General features: G+C 46.8%; 1 protein-coding gene across 4 annotated transcripts; it reads left to right on the top strand.

Annotated features, from left to right (window-relative positions):
- Positions 1-825: 825 nt before the first annotated feature.
- FAM76A (family with sequence similarity 76 member A) lies at positions 826-20,999 on the top strand. 4 transcript variants are annotated; one of them, XM_065577133.1, is made up of 10 exons: positions 826-1,085; positions 1,783-1,847; positions 3,404-3,458; positions 4,012-4,164; positions 5,252-5,409; positions 6,595-6,681; positions 7,381-7,512; positions 14,969-15,104; positions 16,228-16,329; positions 19,009-20,999. In XM_065577133.1, exons 1-10 carry the CDS (start codon positions 1,005-1,007, stop codon positions 19,093-19,095), a joined length of 1,056 nt encoding a protein of 351 aa, XP_065433205.1. In that variant the 5' UTR covers positions 826-1,004; the 3' UTR covers positions 19,096-20,999. The 4 variants fall into 4 exon arrangements, with proteins under 4 accessions (XP_065433205.1, XP_065433207.1, XP_065433204.1 ...); XM_065577132.1 differs by having other exon boundaries at positions 874-1,085; positions 14,969-15,167; XM_065577135.1 differs by lacking the exon at positions 7,381-7,512 and having other exon boundaries at positions 869-1,085.
- Positions 21,000-21,338: the final 339 nt, after the last annotated feature.

Here is a 21,338-nt window from a genome sequence, read left to right as displayed (position 1 = left end):
TCTGTTTCCCCACACCTGCCCTCCCACTCCCATCTGCTCCCCTCTTCCTCCCCATCCACCCTCTCCCCACATCTGGCCCCTTCCCTCTCCCCCCCACATCTGGCCCCTTCCCCATCTACCCTCCCCCACATCTACCCCCTCCATCTGTTTCCCCCCCACCTGCCCTCCCACTCCCATCTGCTCCCCTCTTCCTCCCCATCCACCCTCTCCCCACATCTGGCCCCTTCCCCATCTACCCTCCCCCACATCTACCCCCTCCATCTGTTTCCCCCTACCTGCCCTCCCACTCCCATCTACCCTCCCCCTCTTCCTCCCCCCACATCTGGCCCCTTCCCCATCTACCCTCCCCCCACATCTACCCCCTCCATCTATTTCCCCCTACCTGCCCTCCCACTCCCATCTGCTCCCCTCTTCCTCCCCATCCACCCTCTCCCCACATCTGGCCCCTTCCCCCTCTCCCCCCACATCTGGCCCCTTCCCCATCTACCCTCCCCCACATCTACCCCCTCCATCTGTTCCCTCCCCGATCCTTCGCCCCCCCCCGGAAGCCTGCAGACCCAGCTGAGCAGCCTTCCTTCCTTCATTCTAACTGATCTTCCCAACTACGGCTCCTGGTCGCCATCGCGCGCGCGGGGGCTTCTGGGACACTTCCGCCTCTGCGAGGCCTCCTCCCCTCGCGTGAGCGGCCGGATGCTGGAGGGAGCCCCCGGGACGCGCAAGGGGTGACGTCACCGCGTCGCCCCACCCCGGATGGGAGAACTCGCCGGGGACGTAAACACTCCCGCTCTACCCAACCCGAAGGCCCTCGACGTGCCCCGCCCTCTCACACTGGAGTGGCACTCCGGAGAACCAATGGGCGCCGCGAGACGGCGTCGGACCGCGCGCCGCGCCCGATGAGCGGCGTTACCGAGAGCCAATGGCGGCGACGGGTGTGGCAGCCCCGCCTCGCGGCTGCCCGACCGCCCGTCCCGGGTTAGGCTGCGCCTGTCAGTGAGGGCGGCGGGATGGCGGCGCTTTACGCTTGTACCAAGTGCCACCAGCGCTTCTCCTTCGAGGCGCTGAGCCAGGGGCAGCAGCTCTGCAAGGTCCGGGGGCGGGGCCTGGGGGACTCGGGGGTCTGGGAGGAGCGGAGGGGATGGGGGGCCCGGGGAGCAGTGGGGGCACCTGGGGGGGCCGGGGAGGAGTGGAGGGGCCTGGGGGGACCCCGGGGAGGAGTGGGGGCACCTGAGGGGATGGGGGGCCCTGGGAGGAGTGGGGAGGCCTGGGGGGGGCCCTGGGAGGAGTGGGGGGCACCTGGGGGGATGGGGGGCCCTGGGAGGAGTGGGGGGGCCTGGGGGGCCCCTGGGAGGAGTGGGGGCATCTGGGGGGATGGGGGGCCCTGGGAGGAGTGGGGGGGCCCTGGGGGGATCCTGGGGAGGAGTGGGGGGCACCTGGGGGGATGGGGGGCCCTGGGAGGAGTGGGGGGGCCCTGAGGGGATCCTGGGGAGGAGTGGGGGGCACCTGGGGGGATGGGGGGCCCTGGGAGGAGTGGGGGGGCCCTGGGGGGATCCTGGGGAGGAGTGGGGGGCACCTGGGGGGATGGGGGGCCCTGGGAGGAGTGGGGAGGCCTGGGGGGGCCCTGGGAGGAGTGATTGCAGGATGACTGGTCCATGACCATTGCTGTGAAGAATACCTCTGCCTTGTCCAAGCTGTTCTGTTGTTGTGTGTGTGTGTGTGGGGGGGGATTGTTGAGTCTTTGGGGAGCGTGTGTGGTAGAAGCACTAACTCTACTTTTTGCTGCAGGAGTGTCGAATTGCGCATCCCATTGTCAAATGCACTTACTGTAGGACCGAATTCCAACAGGAAAGGTAAATCTCTGCAAAGCTTAAACACTGGACAATAAAAAATAGTTGGCATCTGCTTCTTTAATACATATCGAAAATAGTCCCACTTCAGCATCTGGATTCTCTCAACAAGGTCCCCTTTTCTATGTGTGAATTTAGCATTTATTGACAGCTCGGGAAACTGAAATTTTCCATAGAACAGGTACAGCAGAAGCAGTACCGGTACAAGCTTCACACACACTGGCCCACTAAAGTAACTTCACCCTGATCTTTAGGTATCAGCCCGGAAAAACTAAGGAGACAGTTTGGTGACCTTGAGAGTTCTGCTGAGAAAGGGAACTTGGTATGTTAGTGCCAATTGGGACAGGGCATGTAATGTGGGAACAAGACTGAGAGCCACCAAACTAATTTCACATAAGCCAATGAGCAACCATCAGTTGGTAATAGCTTTGGGTAACTAGTGGCCTATGCTGTTTATGAACTGGCAACCTAAAGGTGAAAGGCTTCATATCCTGTTACCTAAAGCCCTGAGCCATCCTTTCTCTCCGCTCCCATTTTCTGTTGTAAAATGTTTCTGAAACTAAATTCCTGTCCTCCTCGCCTTCCACTGATGATTCTTTGTGTCCATAACCCATAGGCCAATTGGTTACAGCAGCCCATTCCTTGGAATCCTCATTATGCCCCTGGTGTTCTGCCTTCAATGATCCAACATTCTGTCCTACGTCATCCGAGTGCTTGTAGGGGCCAGTATTGTGCCCTTTGATGAGGCTCTAATCATAGTCCCAATCGCTGTCAGGCAGACACATTCTGTGCTCTTGATTTTGCAGCATGGTGTGTGGTATTTCTTCCTGGGTGGTGCTTGGCTGTACCTTTCAGTGACGTGCCTGGGTGCTCCTGGAAGCTGTTCCCCTTCTGTGTTTTGGCATGCAAAAATTATTCTTATTCTCTGTGCTGTAGCATAAATACCTGTCTTGTCCTTCTGCATTTGCAGCAGTAAACATGGTTTTCTGCTTGGTTTTAATTTCATTTTTGTGAATATATGAAGAAGAGGGACCAACGATCCTGTTGAGCATATTTCATACAGGCACTGTGCAAGGTGGTTCCGTTTTCTATCCTGCATATAGGGGTCCTGATCTGCATCAATCCTGCTATTCTAGTGCTTGCCCTCTCCGGTACAGAGATTATCACTAGTGCTAGGTCATGTGGTTTAATGCTGGGTAAATGTCCACAGCAGGTTAGTTGGTGACCAACTAACTCGTTTTGTTGGTGACCACAATCCCAAGTGAGCAAATACGTGCTGAAATTAAAGGTTGAAGCCTTAATTAAATTAAAGGGGCTGCCTTATGAAAATGCTGTCTTTCAAGAATACCTCACTCTGGTAGATTATCATCACCAGGCAGGGATAGCAAATACATTTTATATAAAAGCCACTAGTGAACATGAATACAAATATCCTGTCAGGAGAGCTGTATGGTTAGGGGAAACTTAGCTCTCAAGCGCAAAGGGCTTAATCCGTACCCAGATATTGCTGGTACAGTTATACTTCATTCTTGCTTTTTCTTAATCTTTTGTTTTAATAGTAAAACCAACACAATATGCAAGAAATGTGCTCAGAATGTGAAGCTCTATGGAACGGTAAGTGCCGGGGACTCTCCCGTCCACCTCGTAATTATAAGGCTGTTTCCATTGTCTTTCATCCGAAAATGTGTTACAGCCTATCTGCATAGGGGTTACCTCACCCACTACTGAAATGCAGTGTCCTTTTGGGTGAAACATAAGACACTTTTTTATGGTGAATGGCAGGACAGCAAGTGACCTATCCCATATCCATTTGAAACTAAATGGGGGATTTCGAGAAGTCAGAATGTGATCACCTAAATTGAAATTTGACCAGGAAACTGGAAGAAACGTTTCTTCTCTTTAGGATGAGGTTTGAAGCTTAGGTCCTGACCACTTGTCATTAAAGATCCCATGACACCTTATGCAGAAGTCGGTATAAGTTCAGGTATCCTGGCCAATCACATATACTGCAATTAGTTTGGATGCCTGATCACTAGCTTATCTAGATGCATGTACAATTCTTGGGACACTATGAAGATGAGAGTGTTTGAGTGATAGAAAAATGCACATGTGCCATGTATTTACAAAGCATTGCTAACCTGTACAATATCGGTCCTTCTTTTTAAAGCCAAAACCATGCCAGTACTGCAACATAATAGCAGCATTTATTGGCAACAAGTGCCAGCGCTGTACGAACTCAGAGAAGAAGTATGGGCCACCCCTCTCCTGTGAACAGTGCAAGCAACAGTGTGCATTCGACAGGAAGGATGATAGAAAGAAGGTGAGTTTCTATGTAAAATGGGGACGGAAAAGGTGAAAAAGCTAACCACAGTAATAGCCTGTTCATCTTCTGCACAGAGTCACAGGATCTCAGCAACAGTAACATGTCAGCTATAAAGTATTTTCTGGCCAGCTCAAGAATTTACATTTGCAATGAGAGATGTTAAAACACTAAGTTCATTGGATTACTTTATATTTTCAGCACTGTGGTTCCTTGATCAGGTCTTATTCTGAACTGGATTGAGTGTAGATGCTCACACAAGTGAAAAGGGACCCCACTCCAAAACGGGTGGTAGAGATAAAGGGAACTTTACATACTGTGAATTGTCCCAAAGTTAAGCATATGCATCATAAGTCTTTGTGGATTTAATATGAGCCCCAGGCCTGCAGTTTTGGATGCTATATAAATAGTTCCCACCATCTGGATAAAGCCCCTTTAGAGCAATAGTTTTCAACTTGTGGTCTGTGGACCTGTTGTGTCGGCAGACTGTGTCTAATCCTTAAGGGATCCAGAAAAGGTTGTTGTTACCATAGGACAGTGGTTCTCAACCTGTGGTCTGCAGACCCCTGGGGGTCCACAGACTATATCTAAGATTTCCAAAGGGATCCACACCTCCATTCAAAATTTTTTAGGGGTCCACAAATGAAAAAAAGTTGAAAACCACTGGCATAGAGTATTAGTGTTCAGGTTCCCAAAGCATGTGCCTTGGAGGTCCAGGTGTTGAGCTTTGTGTTTATAAAAACCCAAATTGCACAGGATGTGATTTCTTACTCTACAATGTCATGGGGAACATGCGATATAAACAAGCCAGGAAGTGTCAGCTCAGAACAGATGGTAGCTGTGCCACGTTTTTATCACTGTGCCTGTGCTGGTTGCACTGGCAGTGCTGAATGCAGTCAACACCCTTTCTCAGCACATCAGGGACCCCTCGAGTCACTGCCTGTGTGTTGTTTGAGACGGCATATCTTGTGTCTGTAAATCCTGAGGGTGGTCGATCTGAAGTTGCCATCAGGCTATTGTCTACTCCGTGCTTGGGATGTGGGGAGGAAGCAAGATAAAATCCTCTGACTCCTACCTTGCCTTTCAGGTGGACGGGAAGCTACTGTGCTGGCTGTGTACGTTGTCCTACAAACGGGTCCTACAGAAGACCAAAGAGCAACGCAAACATCTAAGCAGCTCTTCACGGACGAGCCTGCAAGAGAAGGAGCAGTTCAGCAGGCTCAGCGGTGGCAGCCACTACAACAGGTAACTGGGGTGGGAGGGATAGCTCAGTGGTTTGAGCATTGGCCTGCTAAACCCAGGGTTATAAGTTCAATCCTTGAGGGGGCCACTTAGGGATCTGAGGCAAAATCAGTACTTGGTCCTGCTAGTGAAGGCAGGGGGCTGGACTCGATGACCTTTCAGAGGTCCCTTGCAGTTCTAGGAGATAGGATATCTCCATTAATTTATTTTAATTTAATTTATTTTAACTTGCATGTAAATACCGCATAGATGCTCCGTTCTAGCACTTTCCTCCCGCTGGAAGGCTGACTGCTTCAAACTCATCAGCCCCACTTCCAACAAAAGTGGGAGAAGTGTCTTGGACCTTACTACTGCGTAGCTGTGGTGACTTTTAACATCGTTGTACATCTTTTTTCGTAAAGCCTGGATAATTCTGACTTAATGAATATGCAAACCCAGTAGTTCTGACCTAAACTCCTAATCGTGTGACAACTCTATAGTGAGATCTGTTTTACAGAATGTTTACTGATATTATGCTGTTTTCTGTCATTAATTTGACAAATGCAGTTTAGCTTTAATTATTTGAGAAGTGCATTAACTCATTCAGTAGCCTTGCTCTTCCGGGTGACTGAAACTGGGGTACAGAAAGGGAAATGACTTGTCCCAGATGACACGGCAAGTCAGTTGGCAGAGCTAGGACTCCTGACTCGACCACTAGACATGTTTCCCCAGCATTCAAAATTGACTGATTCAGATTAAACACTGCAGCTGAGATCACCTAGGAGACTCTTGGTGATGTTCCCTAGTTTGAACATCTGGGGGCTGCTGCTGAGGTATTCTCAGTGGGGTGAGCTTGGAATGAGCTGATGGGGAAGGTATCCTTTTCTGTGCATTGCGGAGTGTATTACAGTTCTTGGTGATATTGGGTCAACTTAGATTTATTTTAAAATACACGGTTTTGAACATTGAATGATCATGAGCCTAGAGGTTTGATTGGCACATTGTATAAAATAAACTCTAGTTTCTCTTTAAGGAATGATCTTGTATCTGGCCATCGCTATGCTTGGAGCTCTCTTCTCTCTAAGCTTGTTGTGGGTGTGTTTTAGTGGGAGGTGATAGTTATCTGTGCCCCTTTCTTGTTTCCAGACAGTCTCTGATTCACAGGCCTTTTAGGTTCTGACATGTATCTTCATTGTTTTTCCTTCGTAGCCAGAAAACCTTATCCACCTCCTCTATTCAGAACGAAATTCCAAAGAAGAAACCCAAGTTTGAAGCCATATCAGCCAATGGGGACAGGTGAGCCAGTTGGTTGGGGAAGATGCCAGTGGGTGCTCTCGTTTAAGTTTGTGTAAGAGAGAATTCAGTGCAACTAGCAAGATGCTTATATGATAGAATGGGGCTCTCAAACATTGGGACTGCAAGGGCTGCATTAGCAGCTTTCTGGGACCCCACAGGCCAAGCCTACCTGGCACCTAAATGTACGCTTGAAAATCAAAAGATGCCCTATGTTTGTACCTACTAGAAACTGCTTGTTGGTTGAGTTCACCAGCAATTACAACCTGCAGCCTGGATCAGCTTTATCCTCACCCTGCAGTGACAGGGGAAGGGTGGCCACAGGCTGCATGATGGGGCTGTGGTCTGCAGTTTGGGCTCTGCCGGGCTAGAACCTTATCTATTAGAATAAAAGCTAGGCTGCAGTCAGAATAAAGAATAGAATGCAGGGAGACAATCATTAGATGAGAGACTATAGATAGAAATTTTATCTCCCCCCTGTCCTGGGGGAGGGAAAGTGATAAACAGCTTTCTCTGAACACGGTGGATCTGATTCTGCCACTGCTATATGCATGCAGCTCCCATTGACATCAGAGCTTGCATGCAGCAGAAACAGCAGAACGGACCTCACTAGCTGTATAAGGAGAGAGTGAGATGGATATTTTTTTTTTACACTCTTGTACATGCATATTTTCATTCCTCCCTTTCCTCTCTGATTCTCAGCGTTCCTTCCTCTCCCGAGATGCTTTGCCCCCCTACCCAGAGTGCCCCGTCCGTGTTGGTGCAGTGGGCTGCTTCCCAACAGAGTCCCGGTGCCCATCATTATCCTGTTTCTCAAGGCACTGACGTCCTGAAGTGAGATCACCTATCGTTTTCTCCCACCCCCGGTTGCCCTCCTGCCCTGGGAATTGTCTCACATATGGAAACTGTCCCTATCGATGGCTCTTCTTCCAAACTGCATTGAATTGGGAACATAGAGCACAGCGTAGGCTCATTAGTGCCGGAGAGTCTTATTAAGTCTGTTGAAGTCACTGGTAAAGCGCTCACCATCCATCTCAATTGTTCATCATTTAACTCCAAATCACCTCTGTCCTAAGGACACCTGTTAGCCCATTGTCTGTGGCTATTGATGTAAGAAATGCCAAAGTATGAAACTGAGTTAAAGAATTCTTTTAGGGTGTAGCGGTTGCACAGTTCTTTAAACTGAGCGTAATGCTGATTGACTGGAGATTGAACGCCACCTCCCCCTGGCCAGAGCAGGTACAGCACAGGCAGTAGCGCTGCAAGCTGCCCTCTACCAGTACACCTCAACTTTGCTGTGTCTGCCAACCGTGTTGTAGGACAGTGCCACCTGTGGTGGTAGAACTTTTAAAATACCTGCTCGCTAGGAACTGGAGTGAGCCTCTTTAATTCATTTCACATAAACTATCTAGCAGCCATTAGCCGGTAACAAAGCTTGCTCACAAGTTACCTGGAAGCAAAAAGGCTCCATGTCCTAATCCATTTAAAAAAAAATGTAGCAAATGATAAATAATTCAAATGACTTCATTTCAGTTTACTCTTGTACCGTATCTTGTTCTCACTTTAAAGCCTTGCTAGGCTGTGATCCTCACCACAAACTTACTCTAGTCTTAGGGAAATCCCATTAATAAGTTATACATAATTATAACTACTGCTCCTAAGCTCCAACAGCGGGCTCTGTGTTGTCCAAGACATAAGTTGCAGCCATTTTAAATATGACTCTGTTGCTGTAGGGCAACAGTAACACTTAGTGGCTAGTGTAGTTTAATCCTGGGGCTGTAATTCCTTGTTGATGTTCCAAACAATAGTTAAGTTCTATGATGCAGCTGCCCCTATCTTTAACTCAGAGGTATGGCTCACAGAGACTGCTTCTACATGGGTGACTCCTCTGTGTTAAAGCTGAGGGCAGCTGCGTCTTTATGCAGAGTAGGTGCTGGCCTTGGGCTCTAGGCAAATTGCCAATGCAGCCTAGGCAAACTTTGTGTGTTCTTGGGCTCAGTGAATTGGTAGCAACCCCTTCGTGGTCCAGCTTATCTCTATTCTTCACTTTTGGGGGCTTTCCATCCTGGTGGATGCAGGTGGGAACTCCTCTGTTGCGTTTAGCTGTTGAACTCTCTCTGTGGGCTTTGTAGGTTTGTGTTTAGTATCTCTGAGTTGATGATGATCATGTTCTATCACACATGTATTGGGGATTGTCGAGGGACATTTGAGTTATTTATTTTAAAAAGTCTCATTCTGGAGTTTTGATGGTTAACTTGGGGGGTGAATTCTACTGTGTGGGGAGCGGCAAGGCTGAGCGTGGCACAGGCTGAAGTTAGGTATCGTCACCACCCAGCTCTGTCAGTGCAACTCAACACTGCCTTGCAGCAAATCCAACCTTACCGAGACCCACAACTCTGACAGAGGCCCTCACTCAGTTCACTGCTCTTCCACTCCCAAAGACTCTGATGGTGTGTTCCCCACCTTGACTTGAGCACCTGTTGCTAGTCCAATCCTGAGCCACCTCAAACAGGTGTGCCAGAGCACCTCAATCCCGGCCCGCTGCACCCAGCCCATAGCTTCCCAAATGTGTCATGGTTCCGGTCAATTACACCTGTATTCCCCCTCCATGGTTCCTTAAGAGCACCCACTGTAGGCTCCCAACTCCACAGCTGTCACCCCTCTTGGGCAGAGACCCATGTCTTTCTCCTTCCTGAGTGGGTTTTGCCAGGCTGCACAGTTCTCTGCCTTCACTGTGATATCCCCAGCAAGCCAGACTGCCTAACCAGGTCAGCCTCTGCATTTTGCTCGAAGGTGAAAACATTACAGAGAAAACACATTAAGAACAATAAAATAACCTACATGCATGCTAATAAGCTTACCATAGATCACTCCCCAACTCCAGCAGAGTTTCTGGTAGGAGTTTTCCCCGTGGTTACAAGTTGATAACAGCCTTAGCTCAGAACTAGCACACAAGTGAATAGTTTAGTCTATCCTTTCCTTGGGCCTTTGATCTTGAGACTCTGGGAAAAGGTGATCAGCAGACAGTAGTTCTCTGCTGGAGCCTAGCTTTAAAAGGCTGGGCTTTTGCATTGCAGTGGTGGGGAATTTGCATTCATCTCCCGCTAGAGATTCCCCTGGCAAACCACTTGACACTGTCCCAAAAGTCCTTGTCAAGTCCATTGTTCAGTACAGTCCTTTGAAGTTCATAACATTCCCAGGGTTCACATCATCTCTTTCCCCAAGAGAGTTACATGCAATCTCAGCCCATGATAATACATAATCACTGCATTTAATACAATGGACTCCCAAGTTGCTTAAACTTAATTCAATAAGGTTTTTCAAGGATATTGCATGAAATTGCCATATCTGTCTCAATGTGGTCTTACGATATAGCCAAATGTTCACAGTGGATTAGATTAAAACACCAACACTCCTTTCACTTGTGACCACCGACAGAGTCCAATTCCAAGACGTGAAAAGCTAGTATGCTGACTCACTCTACCCCTGGGCCATCTCTTTAGCACAGGAAGATCATAAAAACATCTGTCTGATCCTTGTAGGTGAGCCCTAAGAGAGACATATGTTCACCCATATTGTCCTGAGGGAATACTGAGCAGCAAATGCTATTAAATAAAAATATTCCCCTATGCACAAAATTTCTGTGCTTATACGTAAAGTACTCAGTTTGAAGGCACGGAGAGGGTGGTTTGGGGTGAACTGCTTCTGCCTTGATGTAGTTAGTTCAACCTTAGACCAAGCTACTATTTCCGTTTAGAAAATACTTGTTTAGGCAGATTTTTCATAGTTGGGAGGAAATTTCTAGGTTATTTTTAGTGTAATTTGAATGCTGACCCTTTAAACCAGCCTGACTTTAGTAGCAATGTCTCCAAACAACTGAAACATCATCCCTGAGAAAGGCATTGGTTATAGGAAAGGTGTGTCCACCCCAGAATTGGGCCTTCCCTAAAGTATGCAGGGATCATTGTACCACAGTTTGTATTTGTCAGGGGTATATTTTGGTTGGACTTCTTAAGAGGCACTTTTTTTACAAAAAAGTATTTGTTTGTTTTTCAGTTTTATTTCTAATTTTGTAGCTAACTTTGTAGCTTCCACTCCTAACTTGAAGTTAGGTTTGAGATTCACTCAAGACAGGGAAAAGAAACCCTTCTCTTATTGACATGATTTTAAAAAAGTACCCTCTGGTTTTTTTTCACCTTGAAGTAATTGCAGAGGCATGTTACAGCAGTTGGACCTCTGAGTACCTGATTGTGCACACAGATCAGATAGGCAGATGCCTGGCCACTCTGAAATATACTCACAGTTTGCACCTGCATAATTACCCCCCACTGTCTGTTTCTAGGCACCAAACTCAAGGGTGAGTTGAGGCTCTTTTTCAGTTTGGGGCCTCGGTCTTTACTTGTGACTTGCCAATATTTGTTAATGATGCAATAGGATGAGAACCTCTCCTTAAAACAGTCTCAAGATCTCTCCCTTTTGTTCTCTGCTGAGAGGAGCAGATGGGTCTTTCTTCCAGTCTCCTCTTCTGCCTTAATAAGTATTCTTGCCCAGGAGCAAACCAGGGAGTACAGAATTTCCTGAGTGGGTGGCCATGGGAAGTCTGAATCTCTTGGCAATGTTTATTATCTTGGGATACAGCAGGATTCATGAAGCAAACTTGGAACCGTTAGTGATTATCTTTAAGAACTCCTGGAGGACAGATGAGGTCCCAGAGGACTGGAGAAGGGCAAACATAGAACCTATCTTTAAAAAGGGGAACAAAGACCAGGGAATTATAGACTGGTCAACCTAACTTTAATATCTGAAAAGATACCGCAATGAATTATTAAACAATCAATTTGCAAGCTCCTAGAGGATAATAGGTCGATAAGGAGCAGCCAGCGTGGATTTGTCAAGAGAAAATCATGCCATATCAACCACATTTCCTTCTTTGACAGAGTTACTGGCCTAGTGGATGGAGGGAAGCAGTAGATGTGATATATCTTGATTTTTAGTGAGGCTTTTGACATTATCACACACAAACTAGGCAAATGTGGTCTAGATGTAGTTACTATAAGGTGGTTACACAGTTGGTTGAAAGGCTGTATTCAAAGAGTAGTTATAAGTGGTTCACTATCAAACTGGGAGGATGTATTTAGTGGGGTCCTGCAAGGGTCTGTCCTAGATCTGGTACTAGTCAATATTTTCATTAATGACTTGGAAAAGATAGTGGAGATTATACTTATAAAATTTACAGATGGCACTAAACTGGGAGAGGTTGTAAGCACTTTGGAGGACTGGATTAGAATTCAAAATGACTTTGACAAGTTGGAGAATTGGTCTGAAATCAACAAGATGAAATTCCATAAAGACCAGCGCAAAGTACTACTCTGAGGAAGAAAAAATGAGATGCACAATTACAAAATGGGGAATAACTGGGTCCGTGGTAGTACTGCTGAAAAGGATTCAGCAATTATAGCGGATCACAAAATGAATGAGTCAACAATGTGATGCGGCTGTGAAAAATGCTAATATCATTCTGGGGTATATTAACAGGAGTGTTGTATGTAAGACATGGGAGGTAATTGTCCCACTCTACTCAGCGCTGGTGAGACCTCAGCTGGAGGACTCTGTCCATTTCTAGGTGCCACACTTTAGGAAAGATGGGGACAAACTGGAGAGAGTCCAGAGGAGAGAAACAAAAATGATAAGAGGTTTGGAAAACCTGATCTGTGAGAAAAGGTTAAAAATATTGGGCATGTTTAGTCTTGAGAAAAGAAGACTAAAGGGGGACCTGATAACAGTCTTCAAATATGTTAAGGGCTGTTATAAAAATTGTTCTCCAGGTCCACTGAAGGTAGGACAAAAAGTAATGGGCTTAATCCCCAGCAAGGGAGATTAAAGTGAGATATTAGGGAAAACTTTGTAATTATAAGGATAGTTAAGCACTGGACTAGGCTTCTAAAGGAGGTTGTGGAATCCCTGTCACTGGAAGTTTTAGAGACCAGGTTGGATCTTTCGGGATGGTTTGTTTCCTTGCTCCTGCCTCAGAACAGGGGGCTGCACTTGATGACCTCTCAAGGTCCCTTCCAGTCCTGCTTTTCTATGATTCCATGAGCCCCTCGTGGCCAAGGAATGGAATAGGATAGGCAAGGACTTACTTGTAAACAGACAATTCAGGGAAGAAACTTGGCTCTCCCTCCACAGAGAGTATCTTAGTTTTTGCTCTCTCTCTCCCCCAGCACGTCTATGTGGTGGTTGGAAGCCTGAAGCTCTTGTTCAGAGAGTGGAGATGCTCAGAGTGACATTCCTGCATTGTGCGTGTGTATAAAGGTGCTGAAGGCTGCTTTGCTTCCCTCACTCCAATCTGGTCCCTGCATGTCGCATTGCAGAGAAGTAGCCCGTCACAATGTTATGGGGTGCAGGCTCTCGTTGGGGATGGCTGCCTACGACGGTCGATAGGCGAGCAGTTTTAAGAACAGGTAGTCTCCTCTACTGCATGTGCAAGAGCCATGTCTACGCTCAGAAATTACGTTGTGCTGGAACACGTATTAACTAACACAATGTTAAAGGCTCAGTATAGACAAAGACTGGCTATGTATAACATTAGGGGTTCCACCATAGGGTTAACCCCAGCCAGCTGACATGCAGTTAAATACATCTCCTTGTCTATACCAAGCATTCAACATCATGTTAGTTAACATGTTCTATGACAATAAGACTCTCTAATGCAGATAAACCCCCACAGACCTGCAGTATTCAGCTTCCCTTTCCTCCCTGGCCAGGACTTCTTTCCCATCCCAGCAAGGCTGTCCTGTTACTTTTATGACCTGCACAACTCCATTCATTGAATTTCTCCCCTTGGATTCCCGATAGGGATCCTTCTCCACCACACCACATAAGGGAGGAAAAGCCTTTCTCCATCACATCCCAGAGACCCTGTCCCATCATTCAAACTATGTCCAATTAGATTCTGTCTTTTCATAGTACTGCAGAAACTCCCTTGAGAGGCAGGCAGCAGATATTCTTATTCCCATTTTACAGATGGGGAAACCGAGGCACAGGTGACGTAACTTGTCTCAGGCCACAGACTGAGTCAGTAACGGTTACATTTATAGTCTAGTGATCCTTGGCCTTCAGTATACCAGGCCACACTGCATTTGCCTTAGACTCTATCAATACTTGGGCCGAATGCACAGTCCAAATATATAGTCCAGGTGAGACACTTGCATTATTTATTATTAATTTTCAAATAATATATACAGTAGCAATAGCATGTAATATTGGGAAACGCTATTCCTTAGCACCAAAGGGTAACTATTAGACATATTGTAAAGACAGACTAAACAGTACAGAAGGTGGTGGCTAGGTAGATACTTGTGGCAGGGACCATCTCTTTGTTCTGTGTTTGTACAGCGCCTAGCACAATGGGGGGTCTGGTCCACGACTGGGGCTCTCAGGCATTATTGCAATACACACAATAATAAACTTAGCTGCACAGAACATTGGTAGTTCATAGAGAGACTTCCTGCTTTATCAGAGATAAACAAGCTGTCAGCCAGCCAGCTAGATTCATAATGTCTGAGGGTGTGTGAGTGGTATCCCAGAAGGATGTGTATATCTTCCCTTCACTCCTTCTCTTCCTGAATAGTCCTTTGATGTGGTAATGAAGCTTTTCCCCAAATCATTGTGCCATGGCTGGAATCAAAATACAAAAAGCCCAGTGCATCTCTTCCTGTTTCCCCCTGAGATAACTTTGGCTGTAACCTCTCTGTGCCCTTTCTATTGTTTGTTTACGTTAGGGGGTTAATTTGTTTCTTTTTCTTGTTCCATTGTTTACCAGGGCCCTGATTTGCATTTAGTGAAAGGTTTTCTCCCACTGCCGTGGATTCCCTGTGACCTAAAGAAGGGTTCCTAGGTGATTGCATAAAGTTTCATTAACTCATTGATTGCTTTTCCACACCTCTTGGTTTGAAAATGGATCATTTCCATGCAAGTAAAGGTAGTCTCAGACAGTGGCTAGTGGTTGAAAACATCCCTAACAGTCCCCCGTCCTTTCTTACTGAACACTTAATATTAAACTTGTCAAGATACAAATTGTATTGCATATCAGGACATCAGCCATCATGCCATGCGACTATCTCTGAATTCCCATGGTGTCTGGTTACAAGGTCGTAGGTACCTTATGCATCTTTCGAATGGATGAGGTTATTCAGATGTCACTATCTGCGATGTCATCTGTGAAAGGGCTTCCATGTACTGGTGAGTAGAAGGGTGTGTGATGAGATTCTTTCCCTTCTCTCTCTTGCAGCTTTTCTCCAGACCTTGCCCTGGACTCCCCTGGCACGGACCATTTCGTTATTATCGCCCAGCTGAAGGAAGAAGTGGCCACTCTGAAAAAGATGCTGCACCAGAAAGATCAGATGATCTTGGAGAAAGAGAAGAAGGTACAGCCCTGGACCGCTTCCACACAAAAACTGCAGAGGGAATTATGGACAACTTACTTAAAGGTCTTTACCTTGCACATGTGTACAGTGTCTGTCTTGTTAGCCTTGTGAAAACCAGCTAACTCTTAAGTGGGTGTTGTCTGCAAGCTGGTTAATTTCCAGGGTTAAAGAGCCAGGCACTGTGGCAGGAAGGAAGGTGGCTTTCTGGCTGTTTGGAGGTGGGTGGGCCAGGATTGCAGAGAGTATCAAATTCTGCCCATCCACTGCCACGCAATGAACATTACCCCTTTTTCCTTTGCCTTGTGCTCCCAGTGTGCCCAGCCTTATGTGCTGCCAGGGCCTGACCACTGCTGCAGTCCAAGAAATGGCAGTAGGCAGGTAGGTTGCATGTGGGGTTGAGTCCAAGAAAGCCCATAGCTGCTCTGTTTGCATAGGGAGAGCAGGCAATGCTCAGACAAGCCTTACTCCCCACTTGTGGTAGCCTCTGCTTTGGCAGTCCTGAGTCCTAGGCAGCTCTCCTGATGCACCTCAGCTCTGGCTGCTTTCACAGCATGGTGTGAGAATCATCTTTCTGACTCAAAGTATTCCTAATAACAGTCATACCTTACTTAGCACGCGACAAATGTTAATTAATCCACTCCCACAAACCCCGTGCTCAGGTGGGTAAGTATCATTATCTCCATTTGACAGAGAGAGAAACTGAGGCACAGAATGGTTAGTGGCCTGTTGGTGCTCAGCAGGGCAAAAATGAATAAGAGCTATCAGAGGGGTCAGCCCCTCTGAAAATCAGGCCGCAGATTAATTGCCCAGAGTCACAGATTGCACTGGTGCTACTAAAGATGCACCCATGCTGGGACCCTGCCTGGGTCCCACCTTTGGTGTCAGCCTCAGCTCTTGGTGCAAATCCTCTGGCCTGTAGTTAGGCAGTAAATGTTCTGAACCCTCCTTGGCCTACAGGAGCTCAGTGTTAACCCACATGGTGCCTCTCTGAACATGTTCCTTTCTCCAAGGTGGCTTCTACAGAGACATTTTCCAGGGCAGGGCATCTGTTCAGGGTGAAGGAATCTGGACACGTCCCTTTTCTCCTCACTCATCCAAAAGCTGCTTGCTTGTTTCTCCTTAGATCACAGAGCTAAAGGCCGACCTGCAGTACCAGGAATCCCAGATGAGGGCAAAAATGAACCAAATGGAGAAGACACACAAGGAAGTCATGGAGCAGTTACAGGTGATGGCATTTCTATACTAATTTGCTGAGTTGTGATCTTTGCTGGAGTGACTGAGAACACTACCTAGATCAGACACTCCTCAGCCTTCCACACAACTCTGCTAATGCCTTTCAATCCTGACCTGAAATACTGCCTGTTAGAATAGGACTTGCCCTTCCCCCCCCCCCACCCCCCACCAGTGCTCTGCAGTGCACCTAAATCCTTAAAGTCCCCCTTGCTATTCTCGTCCTGGGCTCAGTTTTTTTGTATTGTATAGTTGTATCCTCTGCAAACTGGATGGGAACCATGAAACACATTTTACTTATTACCAAAGTCAAGCTTGAATCTAGGTGTCAAAACTGTAAGGCCTATTTGTCCACCCATTGCACCACCGAGCTCCTGATTTGATTTATTAGCTCAGTAGCCAAGGAGAACAAAGCCTAACAAACAAAGAGTAGTGCTTTTTGTTGCACTAAATAGATATCATTGTAAAGAAGTCCGTGAGCTTATAGGAAATGTCCATTTTTTTTTTTGGTCAGGCCATGAAAACAGTGTATATCAGCGGGGTAGATTCTGGTCTGCAGTAGATCAACAGGGAATTGGTTAAAAGAAAGCAATCGTATATGGGGTGCAAAGTTCATCTCCTTAATTACTGTGTCTGGAGTTTACAATCAGCTAAAGCTCTAGCAATGAAGGGAAAAAAACAAAGGTGCGGATAAGACACAGCAGAAAATGTTCTTTCCCCATCACCACACACCCAAGTTAATTATTAGGGTAGGACAGGTTTTTGTAGATTACAGTTGCTGTCAGAAATCTATCCGTGCTTGTGAGTTCCTGTCCACTATGCAACTTCTTAATTTGTCTAAGACTATCCCAGGCTTTGAGCTGTCTTGTTATGGATGGGTTGAGACACCTTCTTTTAGAACTGAAAAATTAGGAGACTGGATGACTTGTGGGGCTGGTAATGGGAGTTAAAGCCCGCGACCTCTTACGTTGTCTGCTTGAATCTTCCGAGGTGACCCAAATTGTTCCCCTTTGCAGGCTGTTAGGTGGCCTGTGTAGAGTGAGTTGATATTCTCATTCCAGTTCCTTGTAGACAAATGTTCACGTTACATGTTACCACAAACTGGTTGCCTTTGTTGGAAGTCTCAGCAGAGAAGCCAAGGACCCTGAGCTTCCTTTTATCTCTTGAGACGGTCCCTCCAGATCAGGGCAGAAGCACATCTGTTGGGCACCGTGTGGGGAAACTGGCACTGCCACAGCTTGCACTGTACGTGTTCTGTGGCTGAAGAGAGGACTTCAGTCTCCAAAGCTGTCAAAAGAATCCAATAACTGAACTGGCTTGTCCGCGTACACCTGTCATTCCTGGGTGGAGAGGTGTGTGTTATACTTAGCTCTAAATGAGACAGCCCAGAACTTTTGTCTTTCCAGTGTCTGAGTGTAAAACTTCAGCTAACAGTGGCAGAGGTTTTGGAAACAATTTTTCTCCAATGATTCCAAAATAAACGTTCAAATGGTGGCAGTGTATAGCAGGCACCTGGAAGCGTTGATAAGATTCACTCTTTTAAGATTTTTTTTTATTTTTTTTAATGTCCTGTTTTTTGTGGGGGAGCTCAGGTTTGTGTGGGTCCCGCTGTTCTTAAAAGCTGAAGGAGGCAGAGGAAATTCCTTTCCACTCTAGCCCTGCATACCTGTAGCATCCATTCTCTTGTTTGTGATGCGTCTGCCCAGGGCAGCTGGAGACTTGGCTCTCACAAGTTCTCAACTGTAGGCAAGGGTCATTCTAGCCCCCTGCATGCCCACTCAATGCAGTTTGCAAACTGAACCAGAACAGCCATATCTGGCTCTGCATGCAGAAACCTATCATTAGCTTGTGCTGTATCAACAAGATAAGCAGAAGGCCAGAGAGTTTGGAGAGCGGTGGGGGCGTAGTAATACAATGGAGCCTTTCCCTTCTAGTTGCCTGGTTTGAATCCAGTCTAAGTTAGTCGTGACTGAAAGTTGTTACCCACTGGCTGTTTGGTGATTGATGAGAAATCATCTGTCTCGTCTCTTATTCACTGAGACCTGGATTCGTGTCACAGAAATCACCAATGCAGTAATGCTTCCTGGTAACATTGGCAGCCTTGCTAAAAAGGCCGAGAACGAAACCAGCCAGGAATACCAATCGAGCCACTCACCTCTAGAGTTGGTCAGAGTTGAAGAGGATTGGGGGTTCAGTGTGGGGGGAACTTGCACTGCCACTACCCATCCTGCACCTTGTTCTGTGGACTTTGGTCTCCAGCGCTGTTAATTCAGCACTTCTCACAAATAAAAAATGAAAGGGGATGGGGGAAGGAAAGGGAAGCTTCTCAGGCAACTTCCCGGGGAATTGAAAGGTCCCTCCCTATCTTGTCTAATGAAAAATCACCGTAATCTGTTGTGCTTTGTGATGGAAGCTGATTGCCTGCAGCACTTGGGAAGGAATTCCCCCCTCCTCCCGTTTAGTTTGGTCAGGTACATTGGCATTTGCCTGCCTCTGCAGCGTCAGGGGTTGCCAGCTGGTGGAAACGGAATACTGGACTTGCTGGTTTGATCCAGTACAGCAACTTCTACATCCCTTTTGGTCTGCATCCAGGAAGCCAGCTGTGCCTGTCCAGGTAGTTCTTGGGTAACAATGATCCATGCCATTAAAATACCCATTTTCACTGTGTTTCCAGGCCAAGAACAGAGAACTCCTGAAGCAAGCAGCTGCCCTATCCAAGGGCAAAAAGCCTGAGAAGTCAGGAGCAATAACCTCCCCTTAAAACAAACTGGGAGCTTCCCCAGCATTAACCCAGGAGGCCTGTCTGTTCGGCTGGAATCCAAACCTCAGTCTTGTTACTTTCCTATCGCTATGGACTCGATGGAACGCCTGGTGTCTGTTGCCTTTCGACAGCATGTTTGAGTGTGTCTGGTTTCAATATCTGTTGAATACTGTTATATAGCACAGTGATCCACGGGGAGCGGTGTACCCGCACATCTTGCTGTCCCCCAGGCCCTGGAACTAATGGTCTCCAGAAGACACCTGTTTGGAAAACAGGTATTACCACTGCCACGTCATACTTTAGAAAACAGGGATCCTGTTATGTTGGAGACCCGTCTCTGCAGTTTAAAATCTGCTGCGCTGAGGCACAATCCGTTGTTGGCTGTTTTTCAGGCTTGCCAAGAGCTTTGGGGGCACGGTGAGAGCTTTATTTTCAAGTGTTTTGTTCCTCCTTTCAAGGGAAGCTCTGAAATCACCTTCCCCAGAGAGAGAGAGCAGGGGGCAGCACGCTGATCTGCCTGGAGCAGTTAAGCGATCTTTCAAAAACTGTTCCAAAATCCGGGCTAGAGATTTTTTTGAAATATTGGCTTGGCAAACCTAACTGCCTGTTTTGATCACTTTTGGTTTGAGAGTCTTACCGAATAATTGCGCCTAACCGTATGGTGGCCCTGTGGGGCTCTGGTTAGTGGCTTGGGCTAATCGAACTTCTCTGGCACTGCAGTAAAGGCAGAAGGAGAGCTTGAGGCTATCTTAGACATGCTCTCCCCTCCCCAGTCCCGGATCCAGTTGATCCTTTTACATCGTCTCCTCTCCACCCCACTTCACTGACGTCACATGCAGGATGAGGCTGATTACAAGAAGTGAGTTCAGTCAGGTCAGTAATGACACAAAGGAGGAAGTGCTTCTTGGGTGCTGGGCAGAGAAGCCCCCAACCTCCATTCCCAACAAAAGCCGGCAGGATAAAGAGCTGAGAAGGTTCTCTGCTTTTCTGAAACAGTCTGACTTCAGAAGCAAAGAGACCATAAACGGCTCCAGAAAGGTCAGCTGGAATGTGTACTCCCGACCCACCCTCATTAGAGGAGAGCTGAGCTCTGCAGCTGTCTGAGCCCTGCCCTCAGGGCATCTCTTAGAGGGGGATAAAAAGCACTCTGCCATTAGGGGGAAATGTGCAGATGGGCTCTCAAGTCCGCAGGTTCCAGGCCAGGTTACACCATGGAATCCCGGTGGCCAGCCCTATTCACACAAGGTGGAGAGAGCGCTCAGGGGTTGGAGACCCTACCTCAGGGGAGTAGGGGAAGGAAACGACCTTAATGTAGACAGGCACCAAATGGAAAGAGATGAGACACTGACCCTTTGAGACAGGACTAGCTGCTCCAGCTGGGTTTTTATGAATCTTTTTAAGTAGAGATTTGCAATTTTTTTTTATTAAGATGAATTTATTCAATGGCACTTTTCAGACGTTGTTAGCTTTGAGCGTGGAAGAGCACATTGAAGCATCAGATACTGTCGCGTGGTTTTGGGTTTGGTTTTTAAAAAGACTTCAGGATGCTAAGAAATCATTGCACTCTGCCAGAGTGTGACAGCCGGAAAAAAAAAAAACCATCTAATTTTATACTTCACATATTTTTAGAAAAAGTCTGAAATGTATCAATAGGATTTTTTTTTTTAAATGAGGGCTTTGCTTCTTAGCTTCCCTCAGGACACAGAAATAATAATAGAAGGAGAAGGGCCTTGTATATACAATGTTGGGTTTTTTTAATTGTGACACATTGATCATGCAACTGAGTAGCTGATGTTTTGTAGTAATAACGTCGTTTCTTTGTATGTTTGTAATAATGGAGATTTTAAAGGGATGCTTTGATTTGTACAAAACTCCGACAAACGTTAAAAGTGTTTTAAACAAAATCCTCTTGATCTGTGTGATATTTTCTGTTGGCCTTTTTTGGGCTGAATCCCTAAAAGGCATCTGACCGGGCACTGATTTGTCTGCTGAATCCTGGCTGTGCACTTGAAGCACAATGGTCTGGTGGTGCTAGTCGTGGGTGTGGTGTGTGTGGAGAATTGAGCAGCATTTTCTTTATTTCGGCTTTCTTGTATTTTTGCTTCTATCTACTAAGTTCTCATAGTCAAGACTGTTGCAAGAATCATTGTCACTTAACCAGTTACATCCACACGCTTCAAATTTACCCCGGATGTGCCAGACAAGAAGATCCTCGTTCATTTTGCTTCTCCAACCAGAATTGC

This window comes from Chrysemys picta, chromosome 23, assembly GCF_011386835.1.
Source record: "Chrysemys picta bellii isolate R12L10 chromosome 23, ASM1138683v2, whole genome shotgun sequence".
NCBI lineage: Eukaryota > Metazoa > Chordata > Testudines > Emydidae > Chrysemys > Chrysemys picta.
The sequence above is the reverse complement of the archived record's forward strand: the minus strand, read 5'-3'. Positions and strand labels throughout refer to the sequence as shown.

What these genes read in the sequence shown, in the direction of transcription:
- FAM76A (XM_065577132.1), top strand. Translation starts at nt 1,005, where the DNA reads ATGGCGGCGCTTTACGCTTGTACCAAGTGCCACCAGCGCTTCTCCTTC. An exon ending in GGAAGGATGATAGAAAGAAG is followed by an intron (nt 4,165 to 5,251) that starts GTGAGTTTCTAT and finishes CTTGCCTTTCAG; the next exon opens with GTGGACGGGAAGCTACTGTG. An exon ending in GGTGGCAGCCACTACAACAG is followed by an intron (nt 5,410 to 6,594) that starts GTAACTGGGGTG and finishes TTTCCTTCGTAG; the next exon opens with CCAGAAAACCTTATCCACCT.